This window comes from Bacillus rossius, chromosome 1 (genome assembly GCF_032445375.1).
Source record: "Bacillus rossius redtenbacheri isolate Brsri chromosome 1, Brsri_v3, whole genome shotgun sequence".
Lineage (NCBI taxonomy): Eukaryota > Metazoa > Arthropoda > Insecta > Phasmatodea > Bacillidae > Bacillus > Bacillus rossius.
Genome location: NC_086330.1, coordinates 240,376,388 through 240,399,352, shown reverse-complemented (window position 1 = coordinate 240,399,352; position 22,965 = coordinate 240,376,388). Strand labels below are relative to the sequence as shown.

The 22,965-nt window shown below is 34.8% G+C and overlaps 1 protein-coding gene and 1 long non-coding RNA gene across 4 annotated transcripts in view; one reads left to right on the top strand and one right to left on the bottom strand.

The window, feature by feature from the left end:
- The first annotated feature begins 480 nt into the window (after positions 1-480).
- Positions 481-22,965, top strand: part of LOC134527406 (protein regulator of cytokinesis 1-like) — a 165,303-nt gene continuing 142,818 nt past the window's right edge. The window contains exons 1-4 of one of the 3 annotated variants that reach the window (XM_063360069.1): positions 481-661; positions 16,630-16,762; positions 17,157-17,255; positions 21,151-21,291. In XM_063360069.1, coding sequence (XP_063216139.1) covers positions 645-661; positions 16,630-16,762; positions 17,157-17,255; positions 21,151-21,291 — 390 coding nt within the window. In that variant the 5' untranslated portion in view covers positions 481-644. Of the gene's footprint in view, positions 662-2,126; positions 2,735-16,629; positions 16,763-17,156; positions 17,256-21,150; positions 21,292-22,965 lie in introns of those variants that run through there. The other 2 variants (XM_063360071.1, XM_063360072.1) reach the window with 2 other exon arrangements.
- LOC134527407 (uncharacterized) lies at positions 1,853-2,727 on the bottom strand. The gene is made up of 2 exons (XR_010074186.1): positions 2,461-2,727; positions 1,853-2,375 (listed from the first exon to the last, which is right to left on the bottom strand). It is a non-coding gene; the product is annotated as an uncharacterized LOC134527407 (long non-coding RNA).

Here is a 22,965-nt window from a genome sequence, read left to right as displayed (position 1 = left end):
TAGATTTAAGAGTGAGGGGAGTTATTAATGGCGCCAATCACTGCCATGGCTGGCCAATCCCCTCGTAGCACATGATGCATGCGACCCTCTCCCTGATTGGCTAATCCCAGCATGACTAGGCGTATAGGCTTCGGCCTGAGACGCACCTAGGTCCCTCCCTAACCCGGAGACCCCTCCAAAATACATTTAGTTTTAGTTACGTTAGAAAAAAAAATTAATATTGTACATTTTTTATTAACTTTTTCGTGGAACGACGATCATGTTGCCAACCTCATAGTTTCAAAGAACCATAAAACCATTAAATTAAATGGAGGCAAATACATATGATCAATAATTATAAAATGTAACTTAAAAATTAACCTGAAATGTTGTTTTGTTTGCGAAATCAAAGGCACTGGCCATAAAATTTGTATTTACTTATTAATTTTTAGTAGGGAATTATTATATATTAGAAAATAAATTTCACCCTATAATGTTTTTAACTACTGTTGCCAATAAGAAGTAAGTTAATGTTTGAAAAAGCTGTTGAATGTTTTGGCGGTGAGAGATTTGACAAGTTGTTTTGAAGTGTATGATTATTGTGATTTTAGTCAGTATCTAATAGTTATAATCTGTTAAATTTTTGTGTTACTGTGTAGTCAAAAATGTCTGAAAAGCCATGGTAAGATGTTTCGCTTAAATTTCGGTTAAATGTTATTTTATTTGAGTATTTTTCTTGTATGTTATTTACTTTGTTTTCAAGCATTGTAGTCCTAACGTTTAGTATACATATATGAAATTTTTATAGTAATATTTGTTTAAAGTATAGCTATGTGATTTTGTAAGTTAAATGTTCAGTTTTCAGTGTCGATTAAGGCTGGACACACACGTCTTCTCGTGACAGCCAAATACCATTCTTTCGTTTTGTTTTTTCTTCCCAAATTCTTATATTGTTAAAAAGGTCTGTTATGTTAGGATAGCTACATTAAAAATACTTTAGAACAATGTGTACGGTTGGTTGAGTTAGTATAGCTACATAAAAAAAACAAATCATATGAATGGTTGGTTAGGTAAAGATAGCTAAATATCAAATTAGTAATTCTTAAGGAACCATTAAAAATATTTTGCAGTATTTTTATTACATTTCTTTCTGAATGGGTGGTATGGGTTATCTTCACTTAAGTCGACATAAGCGAACTGTAAGTACAAATACTTTACCTTTGTGACACTGTGTGTCTCCTGCATGAGGGGAAGGAGGGGCCACACAGGGTGACGCCATCTGCTCCCCGAACAGACCTCCCCAAAGAGCCAGAACCATCTGAGTGTTCATCACTTATAGTTAAACTAGTCAATTAATGCTAAAGTAAAACATAAATGTAAACAGTAGTATAGGAATGATGGTCCGGGCACAGGGTTCACACACCTACTGACAAGCTCAAACACTTGAATAAATCAGTTGGGCGCTGAAAAAATATTGTATATTGTGTGTGTGTGTGTCTATATATATATATATATATATATATATATATATATATATATATATATATATATATGTGTGTGTGTATATATATATGTATATATATATGTGTATATATATGTATATATGTATATGTATGTATATATATATATATATGGGTGATTCTCAGCTTATTACTGATTTCCGATAGTTAAAATCTGATGTCATAAATATTTATAAGTAGAGGCTAATAATATTTTATGTGCTAGATAATGTGTTTAGAAATAGAAATTATGCTATGGCCGAAGTCGTTTCCACAATTTTGATGGGGAAAAAAATTTAATATTGTGAAATGAGGGAATGATGATTTTCTGATATGAGGGAATGACAAAATCAAATAATTACAAACATTTTAACTTTTGTTATTTACAATTTTTTAATACAAACCAATTCACGCAGAAATGTACAGCATATTACATTTTAAAAATTCTGACATGTAAAGAAATGAAATTGTGACACAAAATTTTAACAGACTCATTTGTTCAATAGTTGGAAAAACACACAACAAACTTTAATCAAGAGGACTATAACATATTTGTTATATTAAAAACAAAAAAATTACTTTTAAAAACATGTTAATGGAAAAAAGAAACATTGCCAAAATATTTTAACATAGTTTTTCACAAGTCTTTGAAAACAAAGAAGGCTGCTCTGGAGCCTGATGGGCATGGCCCGCTTATCTTTTTCACGACATCCTTCAAGTTATAAAGCAGTCTATCAGGCAATGTCGGCCATTTGTAAGTCCCACCAGCTGCTGGATGCATCACAGATACTTCAACAGCATGTTCAAATACTATAGAGGTTATTTCACCAGGATATTTGATGCCATCGTAATTTACCAAAACCCATTCTCCAACACTGTAAGTGTCGTCAGTCACACCTGTAAATAAAAATATAAAAATAATCACAAGAATAATAACTTTATAATATGTTATTCATTTTAGTAAGCCGCCTAAAAAACTTACCTCCAATGTTGTAATTGTGTAGGTACATCTTCGGTTATTCCTTCATAATGTGTATTCTCAAAGCCACTTTCATCGACACGGCCATTTGGTTCACTTTCATTTTCTCCGTTTATTTCATTGTCTTTCCTGTAATAACTTTCCATGTTCTTTTTAGGCTTATATCCTTCACCAAGAAAGAAATGGACACATTTTTGTTGGCAGCTGAAGCAGCTTGAACTTCTGAATTGCAGACCGCTACTACTCTTCCTTGAGCAGTAGACAACTTGATGAACCTGTAATGTACACTTAAAAGCTTCAATCTTCTTGCCCTTGAGATGCAAATACTCTTCCAAACTTTCAATTTCGTTCTCTTTCACTGTAAATAATTTCACTCCTTTACAGTTATCTTCAAGAACTTTTACAAATGTTTCAAAATTTGAAACATCCTTACCTTCTGCAACTAATCTATCAGCAGTTCGCTTAAGGCATCCACCAACACCATCAGGAGCACCCTTACCATGTCCTGATTCACTAAAGTTCCAAGTGAAGTTTTCTATTGTTGGCAAAAAACTGTCAAGAAAGTTTGACATTATGTAGAAAGCGGTTTTATTTTTGTACTGGCTTCCAGCGCCATCACTTAGAATATGTACAGTATGCAAAAAACGGTCAAGAAAGTTTGACATTATGTAGAAAGCGGTTTTATTTTTGTACTGGCTTCCAGCGCCATCACTTAGAATATGTACAGTATGCAAATTCTCTTTGTCTTGTGCCCACTGGAAAACAGGCTGTAGATGAGACCAAACTGCTACACAGTGTCATTTCGCAAACTTGGACTAGGGGAGGGCGGGAGGCCGGGGTAAAAAGAGACACAAGGGGTAATAAGAGAGAAAAAAAAATTATATTAAATTTATTTCTAGTCTTATGTCTTCAATAAAATTATATCATACTCAACAAACTAAGTGAATCTTTCTCGATTATTTTGAAATTTTTCCATTAACAATTTACTGTGAAATTATTTTTTTGAAAATTTATAAAAACCAGTGTCTCTTATTACCCTATCAGGGGGAATAAGAGACATACCTTTCACTGTCCACAAAAAACACTGTATAAAATGATTTGGGGATATAAGAGACATATTCAGAAAATTCTAAAGCTCTCAATTTTTTGAAATAAAAAATATATGTGCTGGTTCTCAAAATACATTAGAATGAAAAATGCTTTCTGAAAGATGGTTTATAAAATTAATTTATGCTAATAACAAATAGCAAACAAGCAATAACCCCCATTTTAAAGGTTCAAAGGAATGAACAGAATCAATACATAAGCTTATCAAATGAAAATCATAAGTACTTTTGATATTTAATTTTTTGTGACAATTCCACAAACATACTAAAAATAGGGCATTTTGTCATTGAAATACAACAGTTTTATTTGAAAAATTATTTTGTACCTTACAGTTAACTATTATAGAGTCAAATGATAAGTAAATAGTAAACAAACATCTAAAAAGATTGTAAACTCTTTTGTAACCTAAACTTAGCTCAGTTTACAATAAAAAGATTCTGTATACTGCATGCCTAATAGGCCTAATGTAACTTGATAAGTCAAATGAAAGTCATATAAAAGATAGGACCTAGCAATAGAAAATTTAGGCTTATAAAATTAATATTCTTTTTTTTTTTAAAAACTTTGCACTAAGTTTCCCAGGCCTAGTTTGAGCTTACTTTTTGAAACTTTTCTTGAGTTTGCTGTACACCAAACATATTTTTTGTAACTCCCCTCGACTAACCTGGAAAGGACCATTCCCCTTTAAATTTATGGGTCCGTAGAACACGTATTTAGATGTTATTGTTTGTATATCATCATGAAGAGGCCAATTAAACCCATTAAGTTCTTTTTTCAAGAACTTAACCTTACAAAGTCCTTCATCTGGAAAGTCAATAACTCGCCCAATGTACCAGTCCAAATAGTAGTACACAGCATAGTACAGTTCTAGTCTAGGAACAACACTACTTGGATGAAATTCTTCAGGCACACTGTCGTCCGATGAAATTAATTCTTCAAGGCGTAATGGCGAGTCTTCATCCGTTTCAATAGGTAAATCATCACTAAGTTCAGAATCAGAGGATGAATTTGCAGATTTTCGTTTAGGCCTAACTGATTTCTTGCGTACTGTAGCCTTAGACTTTGAGTTGTCACTTTCTTGCTTTTTTCCAGATTTCTTCCTTTCTGTCTTCTCATTCTTTTTATTTTGATTTTCCTCAGACTTTCTAATCCTTTCCATGACCTTCACTGATGTCAGGATTTCACCCTTTTGATCTGAAACTTTCTTCCTCTTTCCTGTTAGGCCTACTTTCGGTGTGGATTTCATTATGTTTTCAGTAAGTTTGTACCGAATGAAACTCTCAAATTTGGTTTGATGCTGCACACGATCTTCTGCTGTCCATGACGAACACCCTGGTTGACCTTCTTCTGAAAGTGGAGAAGCCAAAATCTCACCTATGTTGTCTGTTTCTCTTTCTTGTTCAGCAGAGTCAAGGACAGTTGAAGTATGGAGAGCTTCTGATACATCTGAATTTGCGGAAGGTCCATTTTGAGAAGCAGGCCAAGGAGTACTTGCAGTTTCCACCGTAGATTTGTGCTTAGGCAAAACAGAAGTTGAAACAGGCGGAGGTCTAGGTGCACTGGGAGATGTCTCTGGTAAAACTCGTGAAGCCTTAGCTTTTTCAATCGCATTGAATCTCTGAAGTTTTATGGGGTTATATGCCTCCTCAGGAAATTTGCTTGCGTCTGCAGGAAAGAGCCCAGTATGAAGAAATCCGGAAATCAGAGTCTAGGTGGGAAATGTTCCTCCCACAGTCTCTTAATGTTTCTGGAAAACTCTTCTCTGGGTAGCGGAGTGCCAGGGTGAAGTCTGTTCCACTGCACCATCAGAGTATTCCAAGCTCCTTTCAGGGGTTTAAATACTGTCAAATCTAATGGCTGCATGAAATGTGTCATGTTAGATGGGAGTTTAATCAAGATCACATCATTGTCATAAGCCATTTTAATGAGAGGATAACTCACATGAAATGCAACACCATCAAAGAAAAGGATTACTTTCTTGCCATTGCGATGTTCCTTTGAAGGAATGTGCTTCAGAAACTATTCGGAAAACCAATTTGCAAAAATGGAGCCCTCCATCCATCCTTTTTTTTGGGCTGTATATGCTGTGCCTGGATAGTCATCTTTTGGAATCCAGGTACTCCATACATACGTTACCGAGAAGATTATGAATGGTGGCATCTTTGTGCTATCTGCTGCTCCACATGCTAGTACAGTGGTGTTTGATTTGCCTGATCCTGCTATATGCTTCGAAACTCTTTTCGTACCTTTCTTAGCTATGACGCGAACTTCGCTAGGATCGTGTGAAAATGAGGTCTCATCACAATTGTAAACATAACTACGGTCTGTTTCTGTTATTTTTTCTTTTGCGTACAGTTTCTGGACCTCTTGGTAGAAGCCATTCACTACGAAAGGGTCTGCTCCTCTTACACGTTGGTTGCTCAACTGTTCATCTTTTCTAATTCTCAGGTGAGGATGTCTTTTGAAAAATAAATTGAGCCAGTCATAAGATGGTTTACTGTTGTGCCATCTGGTATTCAATTTGCTGTGCTCAACATATTCTTTCACTAACTCCAATGTTTCACTTCTAGTTAACCCTTCCCTGTGAACTGCACACACTTCTAAATATTTGGCCATATCTGCTTCTTCATCTTCTGAGATTTCTTGTTTACGCCCGCCTCCAATTTTTTTTTCAGGGTTCTTATAATGTTTGCCTAAAGTTGACACAGGAACATTAAATTTTTCTGCTGCTGCTCTTATTGACACTCCTTTCTTTACTTCTAAAATTGCTTTTTTCATGTCCTTAGGGTCAAACTGACACCGAATGTTTTTCTTTTTATAATGTCTTGGCATTGTGTAAATTGTCTTTTCACTGTTGTCACTTTTTTCACTTTTACATTGTTAGTTCACTTAGTTTTCTAATAAACAGACCTGAAACAAAAGAAAATAATTCTGATGGGGTAATAAGAGACCAGTGTCTATTATTACCCCTACTAAATCTTAAACTGGGGTTATAAGAGACATGCCCAGAATTAGTAAAATAAGAAGGTTTTGAATAACTTCACAAATTCTATATCAAATGTCATAATCTCAGTCAAAAAGCTATGTACATATCACTTCCAAAAATCTTACGAAATTTACACAAGGTTTTTTTTTGTTGTAAAATAGTTGCGAACTTTTAAGTATAGTTTAAAGTAAACATTTTTTTTCATGTCATTTATGAAGTAAAAATCAAGAAAATAATTACCAAGTAGGTAAGTAATAATAAATTAAAGATGTTGAAGTAATTATTTCATATTTTTAAACTTATTTTTATTCATATTTAAGGTGATATTTTGCCCTGGTCTCTTATAACCCCTGTCTCTTAATACCCCGGCCTCCCCTAATGGAACAAAAGGATTTTACTGATGTACCAGATTCACCAGCAGAATAAAGAAAACCAGTGTGTAATGTTATCTGTTGCCTTCCACGCCCAAAATGCACAGACTGAAGTCTACGTGTAAAACTACAGTCCCTGGTGTTAATTCACTCTTTACCTTGGAATATTCTTTGTATTGGTGAACAATGTTTGCTACATGATTCATGTATTTATTAAATGTTGTTTCTAGTTGAATAACTAAATCCTTACACGTAGTTGCAACTTCCTTTTTTATCATTTTCTTAATTTTTCTTTCGGTTCCTTTACTTAAGTATGTAACTTCTTCATTACCCCATTTTTTTTTAAGTTATTTGTTTCTCTGCATCTGGGACTTCATACAATATAAATTTTTCTTTACAATTGTTACACTTCCTCCTCAAACACTTGGGATAAGAACTATCGCAGCACAGAGATGGGAGAACTTCATCCGGATTTTTATATTGAAAAATCTTCTTTTCATACAATTTCGCAACAAGCAGCTCAGTGTTGGCATGGATGATGTATTTGCACATTTCTCTATCGGAATGCTTTGGGGTTACTATCCAAAATGGTTTCAATCTGCAAAATGATGCATAACTTATCCCATAAGAAACAGTGTCGGAAAATTTCTTGTGTAAATTCTGCAAGGTATTACTTAGTAGACGCTTCTGCTTTTTCACTTCATTTTTGGTAAGACAGTCCTTTTTGCCGGGATATATACGAGACATCGTCGTTTTCAAAAAATCTCGTAACATCGTTCTTCATGTATTCGGTTAACACTTTACCTCTTGCCTGACACTGAATTCTTTTTGAATGTGATCTAATGTTTTTGTGAACTGGACCAGCCAAGTAACTTAAATTACAGTGCTTTTTAGCCACAGATAACATTCTGTATTTCTTTAACACTCTTCCTGCAACAACTCTTTGAAGCATCTTTTTACTATTGTGACTCTTCCCTGTTCTCTGCACACTTTCTTTTAATTTAGTACTCATGACTTCCCCAAATAATAATCTCTTTCTGACTTCCGATGATACTTTCTCCTTTCCTATTATCATTGTAACTTTTAGTTCGATGAGTTAATTCAGCATTCTTTGTGTAATGCTTCTCTGATTTTTGGTACCTTTTTTTGTATCTTTCAGCACGGTTTTCTGTTGTCTTGAGTTTTTTTTTTCAAGTTCTTTGATTCTTCTATACATGACACTTCTGTTCATTTTAACAGTCATCCGTCCACATTTCTTTCTTGATGACGATGGTTCAGAGTCATGCTGTATCATTGCCTGGTGTGGGTCATCTGGACTCAGTGGCGGTGAAGAGTTTCTCAACATTACCCGTAATGATTCGCATATATACTTTTTAATATCTCTAAATTTCTTCGAATTGGTCTTCCATTGCTTTTTCTTGGCTCTGTGTTCTCTTGATGTCATTTCTGATACACTCTTAACATTTCCTGAAGCCCTTTTATTAGCATATTTTAGCCTTTCTTTTTCTCTCATTATTTCTAATTGTTGTGGGTTTTTCTTTTTTTCTTCATGCCGTCTCCTGTCATACTCTTTTTTTCTTGCTTTTGCATCACTTTGTTTTCCATTCATGATTATTTCAAACAATCTGTGAAGGAAATATACAGTTCATAAATTACCAAAACACTTTGTGATTATAATATATGAATTATATAACCCCAAAATGAACAATAACAGTAATTTATAAATTATGTCATTCCCTCATTTAATGTATAATTCCCTCATTGTGAGGGAATTATGGTGAGGGAATGATAAAAATAAATGTATGTTGCAATATCTCCTATGTTGTTTTAGCTTTGAGGTTAGAAAATTTTTACAAGAAACTGCCCACACATACTAACCTGTGATGTAGGTTTTACTTTTTATTGTATAGTAGTTTTGAAATTATATGTCATGAGGGAATGATGTGATAAAAAAACTCTTACCTGTTTTTGTGATTCAATTAAAAAAAACACCATCTTTCAATAATACAACCACCATGAGACTCTTTGTAGATCACCATAACCCCAAATGGCTACCAAATGAACAAATAAGTATGATATCAGTGCACCCTGGTGGCAGTAATCATAACATAGGCCTACATATTAGAGTGAGGGAATGATGCCAGCGCATGGGGAAAATACGTTTATATATAAATTATATGCTTGGAATTGAACAATTAAATCTAAACTTGGGTATTTTGAAAAGGCTAAAATACTCAATAAGAAGTTCTATTAATCATGGACGTACAATTGGATACAAAATTCACACTATGAAACATTTTTCAAATTAAACTGTTAAAAACTTTGCTTGTAACAATTGCATTTTATCAGTGGGCATACGGGCTAGATTATTTCAACAAATTTGGTAGTGAATCCCTGTAGCATTGGTATCCAGTAAGGCATTTTAAACTTTAATTTTCAAACCGTGTATAGGGAAGTTCCATGAGAATGTGGACATCGTGGAAAAAAATTAAAAGTGAAGGGTGGCTTGGGGTAATTTGGGTACAAAAATCACACAATTTTAAGTTTAGACCCTCTAAATTTTTTTACAGTGATAAAATATTGTTGTCAGTTTTTGATATGTTAGCAATGTGATCTTCTAGAATTAATTAATTGGGCTTTCAAATTTTTTTGAGCCATTCTTGATATCCTAATAATTTTAAGTATATCTATACCCAATTTACCCCATGGATGGAGGAATTTGGGTATAATGCTTATTCTATTAGCTAATAATGCATTTAAGGCCGTTTATTCTCAAATAACCACAACAGCTAGTTAATTTATGAAATCTAAGACAATGTATAGGTTAAACAGGTTTACAAAACATTAATTTTAAATTTGTTAATTAAAAAAATAGCATTTTCAAGTTTACAAATTAAAGAATCACTGCACAACCAAAGGCTTACTTGTTTACCTATTTTGTAAATTTAAAATATCTCCCATTGAAATCAGGGACTGAAAACACTTCAGATATTTGTGATACATCAACACACTCAATATCATCAACCTCTGGAAAAATGTAATGGTGACCATCCCGTTTGCATTGAATTAAAAACTTGACATCATATTGTTTTTTATTGTGTGCATCTTGTGATTCACTTATTACTTGGCCCCTGTACTCCTTCACTGTCTTGCCACATTCACTTTGATAGTTAACCGAGACCCACGATCCTGTAATTATTTCAGAACTTGAACTAGTTGTTGCAATAGGTCCACGACTTCCTTCTTCACTTTTATCACTTTCAATAACAAATTTCTCAACCACTTTGCTAAGCCTACCGTTTCCTTCTTCTTTCTTGCATTTAGTCAATACGCCTAGTTCTTTCGCAGCCTACTGTTCGAGGCCTACTGTTTTTCATTTTATTGTTTTCATTTCTTAACTCTTCTTCTTTTAGTCTTTCTTGGACTTCTTCATATGTAAGCACTTCTCCAACACTGTTTTGTACTCTTCGTCATTTCCGCTTTGAATTTGCTGACTGTTCAGGTGCTAATGTTTGAATGATTGCTTCTCTTAATTTCTTCATTGGTGATGGATAGGGTTCATTAGTAGGACTATGCGTAGTCATTGATGATGATCCCAGTAAGTTGTTTGCTTTGGAGTTGCTACTTGATGGGCCTGGCAAATTTAAGTCATCATTTGGGTTGTTAGGCCTGTTTGATGAGGCATTTTCAGGCACAGGCATCTCCACTGATTCTACAGATACAATTTTACTTATAAGGGCATCTTTATTAACTGGGTAGAGTCCAGTACCCTTAAAGCCACCAATTACATGTTCAGCTTTGAAAGAAACTGCTATAAGTTTCTTTAGAAGACTTGGAAATACAGCTTTATCTATATTTTTCAAGCAGGACTCACGGTACCAGGTTCACAAGATGTCTCTCCAAGCGTTCTTCATGGGAACAAACACACCTACATCTAATGGCTGAAGGGCATGAGATGTATTTGGAGGAAGGCAGAGAAGAATAATGTTGTGTTCTCTGGCTGTACATGTAACATTGTAGGTCAAATGACTGCCATGACCATCAAAGATGACCAGTATTGGCTTTTCAATGTGTTTTACTTTATTGACAAATGCATTGAGCCAAATATGTAGTCTTGCATCCAACCAGATTCTGTGACACCATATAGTGCACCAGTGGGTCCATTTTGAACCAAAGTACTTTGCAAGGCTCCAGTCCCTTTGAAAATGACACAAGGTGGATAACGTTCACCATCCGCACTTGCCACAAAAAGAACACTGTACTGCAGTTTTCCCGCACCTCCTGAACGAGAATGGGCCACTCTAGCACTCTTTGGTACAAAAACTTTACTTTTTGTAGGATCAGTTGCGAGACCTGTCTCATCAAAGTTAAAAATCCGTTCTGGGTGTCCATTCATATTATTATCGTCAAGAACCTGCTGATAACGTGTAAAAAACTCTCCGACAACAAACTGATAAAGACCTTCTGCTCGTGATTTTGTTAAAAGCTAAGGTTTTCACCTAACAAGATCATCTTTCCACCTTTTTTTCAAATGCAACAATGAAATCATATCCTGGCATGTCATCTTTGAAAGGTGTCTTTCTGTCAACAGATTTCACGTAACTGTTCACCATGTATTTTAAATCTTGTCTGTCCAGGGGATATCCACATTTTGCAGTGTACACTAAAGCACCAACAATGTATTGCTCTTCTTTTTTCGATAGGACTGTACCCCTGCCAGCACCCTAATGAGGTGGACATTCATGCCACCGCCTCAGTGTTTCATATGGAATGTTGAATTTTTTTGCTGCTGCATACACTGAGGAGCCCCTTTTCACTTCTTCTTTGGCATTCTCAAGATCACTGGAGCCATATGTAGGTGTTCGTTTCTTAACATACGTACGAGGCATGATCTGAAACAAAAATAGAAATATTGTCAGATATGCCCTAGTTAATCTATAAACAATAAGTATACCCAAATTCCCCCATGTTTATAAATGGTAATTTGCAAAAAGAACTATTGATGCCATAGAATGTGTACTAAACATGTAGGCTATAATGTACCTATACATACCAGAATTCTATCAATGTTATCTATCATAACTGGTTTCTCAATAATATTGCACTGATGCGCAGCAGTGGCGTACCCACAAGGAGGGGCATGCATAATGAGCGGCGCAAGAGTGATCTGCCTGTAGACTGCCGTAGCGAAGTACGGGTACATCAGTTGTACGATGCGTGCACGAGTCGGGAAACCATCGGTGCTATTCATTTTCTCTCCGGTACATTATACAGCATTGTAATAAATTTTTACTGAATTTTTTTTTATTTACCATTACTGTAAATGGGAGATGTGGCTTAATTTTTTTCCATTAGTATAGGCGTGCGAAGCCGGGTCGGGCAGCTAGTTAGTTTTATATACCTAGGTACTAGACTGGTCTCTATGATACACAGTGCAACTACTTAGGCCACTTAAGAATTGTCCACCATTCAAAACATATTTCAATTCTAAAGTTATACTTTTATATTTGAGGTACTTATAATGTGAAATGACACATAGACCACTTAAAAACGTATATAAATGCTTGCTTGTTAGGTTAAAATTTACCATAGCCTGGATTTTGCAAAAATAAATGTTTCATAGATCACTTTGGTTCCATGCCAGCCATTTTAACAATTGTCTAATATTACAGTTTACCAAAAACTAAAATTAATTTTTCACATAGTTGGCACAACTATCCAAATACAACACAAGAAGCAATACCATAATTACACACCATGTTAAATTGGCAAAAATTGTATCCTACCCTTAACATGTGACATAAATAATTCTGCCTCAAGTAATGAAATAATACAATTATCATTTTTACCTTTTATAGAATAATGGTAAAAATTATTAGGTACAGCATAAAAAAAACCTTCTACAGAGTGTCCACATTCTGGAAAATCAGGGAAGCTGAAATCGACCAGGGAAATTGAGGGACTTTACTGAAATCCTTGAAAAGTCATGGGAAATCTTGTGTGAGAGTAGGTAATTTGAGGGTAACATTTCATTTTACAGTTTGCCATCACCCAGACTGTTCAGCCATTTTTTTTTCTCAAGATTGTGTTTTATTTTATAATCATACTCACTATAAAATTATGTATGCAAGGTTCTGTTTAGAATAAAGAAAGTGGAGAGAACTAGGCCATTTGTGGGTATGGTAGAAGTAGGAATTTCTCTTTCTTTTAGGAAATTGCAAAAATATGTAACTTATGTAAAATAAAATTTGTCAGGGAAAGTCAGGAAAATATAAATTACTAATGGTTTTAGTAATTTTCCATTAATTTTCACTAGTTAAATTCTTAGGAACCACAAAATTTTCCTTGATTTCAAAGACATTTTCAGCTAGTACCAAATTTTCCAAAATCTAATGTTATAAAAAACTAAAGTTTAATGAAAATTCATACATTTTAACAATCTTACAATCTTAACCAGTCCTTTTTTTTAATTACTATTACTTAGCTCTTCAAACATCTAGCTACTTCAGAAAATACCACTCAACCTACACCAACATTTTAACCAGTCATTGGTCATACTATGAGCTATTCTCTCTCACTAAAAATTAATATGGTTTTATTTTTTAGATGAGTCGTAGCTGCCTTGCCATCTCGTCTAGTTGAATTTCCAACTTTCATTGGACAACACCCAAATTTGTTGCAACGAATGATGTATTGTTAACGTTGAATCAGTTCTCTGCTTGCATATGTAGTGTGAGAACTTTTCTTATTGCGCTGTCGTGTGTGTGTGTGTGTGTGTGTGGGGGGGGGGGGGGGCGGGGGTTTCGGATAGACTGAAATTGCGTAACTTGGGCGCCACCACGTGTAGGGGCACGTGGACCCGGCCGTAGACTCCTGGCTCGGGGCCGTGACGTGACCCGTGTGGGGACTAGGCTCGACTCCCCCTTTGCGCAGTAGCACTAGTGGGCTCTTAAGGCGTCACACACGCCTCGGGACTCAGAAGATTACGCACACGGCTGCTCAGTGAAACTCTCAGAAGTCTAGGGAAAGCTCTTTATTGATGTAGAGCGGCACAAGGAAATAAAATGTTACATAAATAATTATGTGAAAAGAGTTATTCACTGATACACTGAAATAACATGGCAACAGGAATATTACACCGGCTTAAAGGCTGACCAGGTCACCTCGTGGCCTGGCCTCAAAAGTTTGTTACGTACAAAGAAATAAAATATCCAACTGGATTTAAATAATTACGTTAAAGAACCATCCTCCCGGGGTAGACCTGGAGGAAAAGAAAAAAGGTTTAAAAAAAATTACGGAGCGACGGATGTTACCAGATCAGTGAAACTAAAATATTGAAGTCGACGAGGCGCGCGCAGGCCTTCTACCCCGGGCGGCGAACGGAAGCTGACTGACGAGGCCAGGGCATCATGGCCGCCGGGAAGCGTTAAGTTCCCGTTATGTTACCAGGTATCTACCTGGTCACATATTAACCTTGAAAAACCCTCTTAAACACTAAGAAAAAACTGACCGCAGTGATTTATCATTACCAAACTTAACTTATTTTTAATTTATTCGTTAAAGTTCAAAAAAGTAGTTGTGGGTAGTTCCGGGGTTGCCCGCCTGAGGCGTTGCACCGTCCTTACTAACTAAAACTTAAAACATAAACACTTAGGAATTTAAAAAAATGAATATAAAAGGTTTACATTACAATTAATTATTATTTTAATTAAGTTTTTACGGGAACGTGGCACTGAAGCTACTGCCTCTTGCAGGGCCAAGGCTCACACGCACACGGGGCGGGAGGTTTGAAACAGAGGGAAGGGGTGGGAGGAGAGGTGTGGCGACGGCGTGAGGCACATCGGGCTCAGGGAGGGCGTAGCCCCGGTCCACGTCAGCGCAACTAGTCACATTTGTAAAACCTGAGAAGATAGTTGTGAATATTATCACTTAATGACACTGCAGATTTAGTCCTGTTTTTTTTTTGCAATGGTGCTGGAAAAAATATTTTCTTAAATTAATTCTGTTTATATTGTCTCAGATAAAACTACAAATTACAAAAGTGTGCACAATATGTGAGGCACCCATCTGCCCAGAAGTTTCTACTTACACATCCAAACCTGCGAACGTAAACATTCTGTGTGGTTCAAATTGTTTACTTATAATTACACTTAACTATCTTACTATCTAAAGTTTTTTTTCATGGGCATAAATCGATACTTCATTCTCAGTGGAACTGTTCACTGTTTTTAAACCTCGTTTCTTTGTGGGTGTCTGTAAGTTGTCTCGACACCCATCTCGCGGAGGTTTTCTTGTATTGTAGTTTATTTTGAATGATGTTATGGACAGTTTCAACAATTGCAGACACTTTTGCAGCTATAATTTCAACAGTGATTCTTCTGTTGTCTCGGAATATCGTGTCAATGCGAGATTCAAAGGAGCAAGTGTTAACTTCGACTGGTCGGCCATTTCGTTGCCCGTCACCGATACCTTTGCAGTCACTTTTAAAACACTTTTAAAACAGTTTAAACAATTGTTCTCTTTCACTTTTAACATCCTTGAATGGCTCTCACTACCTTTAACACCTTCCGCAATTAAAAATCTAATCACAGCACTTTGTTCTTCCACGGTACAATTCTCAATCAGACTTGATATCTTGAACTGACTGATTTATAGGTTATGGTTACAAAATCTTATCAAAAGTTATTGCAAGGATGCCAACTTAAAATTTTTAAAAGTTTCACATTTTTTAAATAAACCCGTTTTGAACTACATCGATTTGTCTTGTTACTTATTGAATGATCCTCATATATACATTTTAAAGATAAATAATAATAATATTGCTATAGATTCTGAGAGATACAATTGTTAGATTTATGTAGATATTTTTGTGGTGCTTAAATGTTTGAAACCATTGTTTAATTAGTCTGTGAACATGGGTTACATGTATTTGATCATTACCTATGAGTTTTCAAGATAGTGCTATAGCTTGTAGTTCTTTGTGTCACAAATAAGATAATTTGTACCTGTTGTTACCAAGCTGGAGTGGTGTTCTTTCTGGCAGCTGCACTTTGTTGGAACAGTCGTGTTCATGGAGCAAGGTGATGCAGTGTTTCAAAAGACCCGGGTTCGAGTCCCATTGGTTTCCCGAACTCACTTCAGGCAATGGGTGGATGGGACATGGTGGATTCCTTCACGAATATCAATGTTCTGTATTGTCATGTGTTATGTATAATGATTTCATTTTCTGCAAGACGTTAAAGCCTTAGTTAACAGGATGCATTTGTTTTAGTGAGGCAGGATGGTAAGAGCAATGCAGGCTGGTGCTTCTAGCACACTATCAATTTGAGCAGTAACCATATTTGGCAGAGAAGTGAAAAAATGTGTTTTTGCAAGTCCCTTTAGTGCTTTCAAGATTCTGTACCAGCTGTTTCATGCCTAAAAATCATTGTGAAATCAAGCGTTTTTAGCCATTCTCAATATTGTATCAATACAGTTAAAAAACTAAATACAAAAGCAGACCTAATCATTCACTTTCAGTGTAATCTTAAATTATTTTTGTAAACAGACACCACTCTGATATCTTAAAAGTTTTTGGTTCTGACATCATGTATGCCCCCGGGTAGGCACTCTTAAAAATAGTCTTGTTTGTAAGCATATCAGATATTCTAGAGTTTGGGTGTGCCAATAAACATATGCTAGATTTAATAAATTGTTTTGATGATTCAGGTGGGAACACCAGGATGAAGTCAGTAGGTGTGTTGGTGACTGCTATGAAGAACTGCATCGAATTTGGACGGATTGTGGCTACGATGAGGGAACATGTGAGAAGAGGCGTGGCGTAGTTGTGAATCATGTTAAGGTAAGTTTATGCATAGCTAAGAATATAGCTACTGATGATGACTCTTGGCTCCCATTGATAAAGCAAAGAAGTCCTGTTAAAAATGTTTGTAAAAAAATATGATTTTATAACTTTTGCTGTATTTCATTATCATTAACAAGAAAAGATTTCATATATTACATTTTTGATGCAAGCATATTTGATTTTGTATGTTATTTTGGAAATCAGTTCTATGTATGTTTCAAGTAATAATTTAAATATTTAGTGTCATTTCATAATATTTCACAGCAGTTTTGTAACCAGTTATAACCAGAAAGAATAAACTAACTAAAATGTTTTGTTTGTCTTGAATGATATTGTTTTAGTGTTATTTGATTTCAGTTTGTATAATAATATATGATTTAATTTTTGACAGTTGCTTTTAAAAGACATGGTGAAAGAAGAAACTGGACTTAAAAACATTCTGATATCAAAAGTGGAAGAAGCACTTAAGGAAATAACATCTCTGTCCAAGGTAAGTTTTAGTTATATGACATTCCTCATATATAATTAATCACTGATTGTAAATTTTGTTTGTCTTGGCATGATATCTTAAATGCTTAGCATGCAAACAATATATTCAGGTTTGTACACACCTGCGAAATAGTGTTAATGTGTTTTGTCGTTAGCATTGCATTTAATGAAGAAAGTAGTGAATTGGTGCATGTATCAAGAAAGTTCTTTGAGCCATTTGACAACAGGTCTGTGTGTCTAAATCAAGTTTGTAATTTATATAAGTCCTATGGTTGTTTGTCATATTACCATCATGTAATGCACAAAAAAATTTATGCCTATTAATTTTTTTTGTCAATATTTCTTTTTTTTAAATAATAATTTTAAAACATTTTTATAAGAAAAGAAATTAAGGAACTTTAAATTATTTTTTATAACAAAAACTATTAAAAGTGTATAATAATTTATTTATTTTTTGTTTTAAAATCTAGTGGTTGGGTAAAGGTTAATGTTGCAGCTCCTGTAAAATGTAAATGGACGACTTGAGGTACCCACCCTCTGACATGATGGTGTCACGTGACACACAAGAAGAGGGGACGAACTGTGTGGCACAAAGTAGTTACCCTCGCTGCCTAATGCTGCATATTGTACAAGCATTCGAGCTCTTAATATTTCTTTTCTTTTCAAGTGTCTAAAAAAAGGTACAATATTATTCCATCCCCCATTGTAAGATTTCACGTTTTACGCCTGGAATAGCATTTCACACCTTTAAAGAATTGAATGTTTTAAATAATGAAAATTTAAGTTTGAAGGGATGTTAGTGCAAATACAATTCTCTGTGTACATGCATGTTTGCTTAGAACACCTCATCACTGCAGATGACAGAAAATTTGATTGTGGCAGTTAATATTTAAAAATCAATACAGATCCCAGTACTTTTACAATACCATGTTCTTGTTGGGGGAACCAGTTTGCAACTATGCTGCTCACTACCGTCACGCAGCATTCGTCGCAGCCTGCCGAGCACATGATGCCAAAGGAAGAACACTGCTGACACACGCACAAACTAACACAACTCGAATGGGTTTCCATAGCATTGCATGCACGCACATTTGTAGCTAATATAAACTTGAAAAAAAAAATATTAATTTTAATTTATTTCTGAGTTTGTAGTAAAATATTTGATCGTCCTAGCCATGGTTTCGCAAGCCTTTTCCTTGTGAATTTTCATAAAAAGTGATGTTACAAACTTATTTTTAACATATGTAATTATGGACAATATGTCATTTATTACAGAAATTATTAACCATTTTAATATTAGCTGTTAAACAGTCGTAATGTTCAATAAAGATTATATGTACTTTCAGAGATTTATTCCTAAAACTCACTTAATTAATACAAGGGAGGAAATACAGTTTTTTAACAGCAAAGTATGCAATAAAATGTTGGAAATTTTATTAACTAAAATTTATTTATTCAAAAACCAATTAAATGCATTATTTTGCATTCAACTTATTAATTTTTTAATACTTTATCTACTTATAATAATTCTTGCATATTTGCTGTATGGTCTGCTACTTCCGATTTAAGGGCTTGTATAAGTTAAATGCTCTTGTGATCAAGTTTCTCGTTGGTTGCTTTAGCTGCAAGCCGGATGGTATGAAATATAATGATTGTACACTCTTAACATTGTAAATAAACAAAATACAAGTATTCTGGGTAACCTAGAAATTTGTCCCCAGCTCAACGTCCCAATGCCGGGGGTCAGCTACATGGAAGATCAGCAGCTAGGCTATCTCAGTACGATGAGACAGTCAACAAAATGTTGATGGATTTTCTGGAAAGTCAACAAATTGTTCAGATACTTTGAGCCAGTCTTCAAAATTCATTTTAATTTTGCTACCGTTAATACCTGGAGGTGACTTATATTCTGTGTTCTCCCAAGCGAAGCAAACTCTAAATTAATTCCTAACCGAGGTACAGTACACTCCCGATTATCCGCGAAATTAAGTGGCAGGGCTAACGCGGATTGTGAAAATCGCGGATAATCCGCAAAAGAGCCGAAAATGGGAAACAAAAAAGGAAACATTAATTTCAACTTAAAAATTTATGTACAGTAAAAGTTACAATTAAAAGTAAAAATTTTAAATGATGCTAAAATTTTAGTATTTTACTGAATAATTAACATACAATACTTTCAGTAATGTAAACATAAAAGTGCTCTGTACTTACTTCGTAACAAGGATACAATTTAGAGAAGGCCTGTGGCATTTTACTATATACTGCACACAATACACTCGTCAGTAGATTTAAAGTTTGCTCACTTGTAATAAAATACAGATTTACATATGTGCTGTTTTTTTCGTAGCATGCGTGGATCATCTGCCCGCGGATAATAGGGAGTTTAGTCTATAATATTTTGATGCAAAATCCAAGATCGAATTTGGTTACTTTCCTAATGCTATGTTTTATAAGATTTTGCAAGAGTTAAAAAATTAATCAAAATAGTGTGTTTTTGCTGTACCCGTATCCAATTAACTTAGCAAATATTGACAATTTTTAAGTTAACATGAAATACTATAGGGTTTTCATGCGATAATTTCGTGAGCTGCTGACGAAACGACTGCACGCTGTGGCAATTGAGCAACAGCTAGTTGAAAAACAAAGGTATTGTCCTTACAAAGGTGAAAACAAAGGGAAGCGACCCCGTGGTTCAACCGACTAATCACAATTCAGAACCAGACATATGACCATATAGGGAAAGTGCATTTCTAACATTTGTTCCCTTGAAATTTGGAAAGTATCATCACACCGCAGCAGGGCTCGTTCTGAGTAGCTGGTGAGACTGTGCCCAGTAAAAGTTCTGGTCCATTGCTGCGCAGTCATGTGCCTACGTACTGGGTTTTCGCACAAACTTGAGGCGTGAAAAATAACTTACTGACAAGTGCCACGCCCATGTCTCGTCTCTGTCTTCCTTTCTTTTAGAACTTTCTCTAATGTTACTGCCTCACTTACCAGAAGATGCTTTAAAATTTCAAAAATGTATTTAATACATATGTTAATTTTAATTCATCACGCAAAATAGAGAATAATTAATGATAAAAAATAAAAAAAACTACATTCAACTTCATATAAAACCTAATCAAAATTAATAATTAATATTTAAGCACAAACAAAAGACCTTAAATGTCTTTGTGTAATGGAAGAAACATGAATATATGTACATTAATTATGAAACATGAAATGAACATCAGCAACATAACATTCTCAATTACAAAATTATTAGTAGCAAGGGGCAGGAATTATGCTATGGTATTGTGCTTTTAAAACGTTAATACTACTAAAGAGTTCTCTTGTGGAAATCCGCAGCTTATTTTTTGTTTCCCTCAAATTATAGTACTAATATGTTATACCATATACATTTAACATTATTTAGATAGTACAAAAAGTTTGCAGTGCTTGAAGTAAATAAATATTTAGTGGGTCATTCCATAAGATTTCAACCAGGGTTGGTTGCTGCACATTTTTTTAAATTCTGAAGATTTGTCCATTCATTGGTACATGTTATGAGAGATCAAAACCAATTTTACAACAAAATATTTCCTTTAATTTTAAGCATTTTCAAGCATTTACGAAAAATGCTGTAGCTCCCTCAATTTTTATCTTAACAACTTTTTAAAAAATAAATTTTACTCAGCTCCAAATGCTTTTTAATTTTTGTTAGAAGCATTTCCTGCTGTGATAATTAACATATTTTCTATTATTTTTCAAAGTTCACCAACAAAATTGATATTTTTTCCAACTTTAAGCCTAAAACCTTCCATGAACCCTAGTGTGTTATTTTTCCTTGAAATTATTCCTGCGAGGACTACAGAGTTCTGCATTGGTGGTTGATATGTAGTTTGTGTGGTCTGCAGGAGCTGCGCTGTGATATTCCTACCACTAGCTATGAAAATCTGCCATTGAACAGAATGGAGAAAGCATTGAGGAGCACCATAGAAGAACATCGTCAGATAAAGCGGGCAATACTGAACAGACTGGCAGAGCTGAAAGAGAAGGTAATATTGGACTGGATTTTCTGTGAAAACAACTCATTCTTTTTTTTTTGTATGTTTTTATCTGTTAAACAAATCTAGACTACATTTGTTTTGCTGAAGAACATATTCAGTAATAAATTGCATAAATTACTAATACCACTAGCTATCTTAGTCATTCTTGAAGGGTTGGATTTTGTTACTGTGACTAAAAGTTTTAATACAATATTTTTCTTTAGCTCTCATTCATTTTTTTATAAATGGGAAATCTGTGAAATACTTTTACCCTATACCACACTAACAACTAGTCCCTTGTTAAATAATACTTGGTAAATTAAATGGTATGTGAGCCATGAAATATTGATGATAATGTGTATCACCTGGATAAGCATGGCCAGCTAATCAATAGGCAGCGACCAAGGACCTTGCGAAAGTAGCTTCTTCAAGGAGAACGATACTCCCCAAGAATAAGGAACGGGTGCACTGACAAATCTTCCAAGACAATCCTAAAAACCCTAGTTGTAACAGGTTTCATTTTCATGATCATTGCAAGTAAAATTAAGCCATTTATAAGTAATTTGTTGTGAATTCCACATAGCTTTTACCATCATTTTTATAAAGAGTTTTCAATTGCGTGAGGAGTGATTGTTACGTAATCATCAACGGGAGTATTGACATACGGAGAAAAAAATCACTGCTCACATAATTGGAAAGCAGTTATAAAAGTGTCATTAAAAGAAATATTTAATTCACAGAACCAATTCTAAACAGATTCTACTGCAGAGCTACTGCAAAAATGACATAGTTGTAATAACATATCCTGCCTATCAAGTACAGCAACATGCAGCATATTTGTAGCATGAGCACAATAGAGGATAGCACACATGAACTGGGTTTGCCAGAGTGCTAAAATAACTGACAGAACTAAATTCAAGTTATTTTAATATGTTAAATGACCTATGTTAAATGACCTTGCAGAATTAGCGAGTTGACACACAACAATACCGCATATACCAGAATCTAAGACGACCCCCCAAACTGCAGCCTCATGTTTTCAGGAAAAATATTTTTTATTGTATTAAACACATGCCAACAAATTAAATATAAAATTGAAAATATGAATGTTACAAAGGATTTCAACAACCACTTTTGAAATACTGTTACCAGTTCATGTACAAACAGAAATAAATACATACCTATGTATATGGCTGATACTGTAACTGTAGGTAACTGTTAGTTTCATTATGCTGATGCATCATCTTCATTGTTGTCATCTTCACTGCTGTCGACTTCAGCTTCATTTGCATCTTCTTCCCACATGACACTATCTTCACTGCCTTCCAATGCATTAGAAATGCAACATTTCTTGAAGCCTTTGATGATCACTTCTGATGAGATTGTGTCCCATGCAGCCTTAATCCACTGACACAAGACTGCTACACTTGGTTTTCTGATTTTGCCTGTTGATGCTAGAGCATGGTTGCCTGCCAAGAGCCATTCAGAGTACAGCACTTTTAGACGGTCTTTAAATGGTTTGTTGACACACACATCTACTTTATTACCATCATCTTGATGTTTTTGTCATAGAATTCTCTTTCCCTTTTAGTAAAACGGCTTCTTGCAGACGTTCCTCTAGTTTCCAGGTTGTTTGGTACTTAGTGTGAACTCTTGTATATAGAACTGTGTTGTGAGTTAACT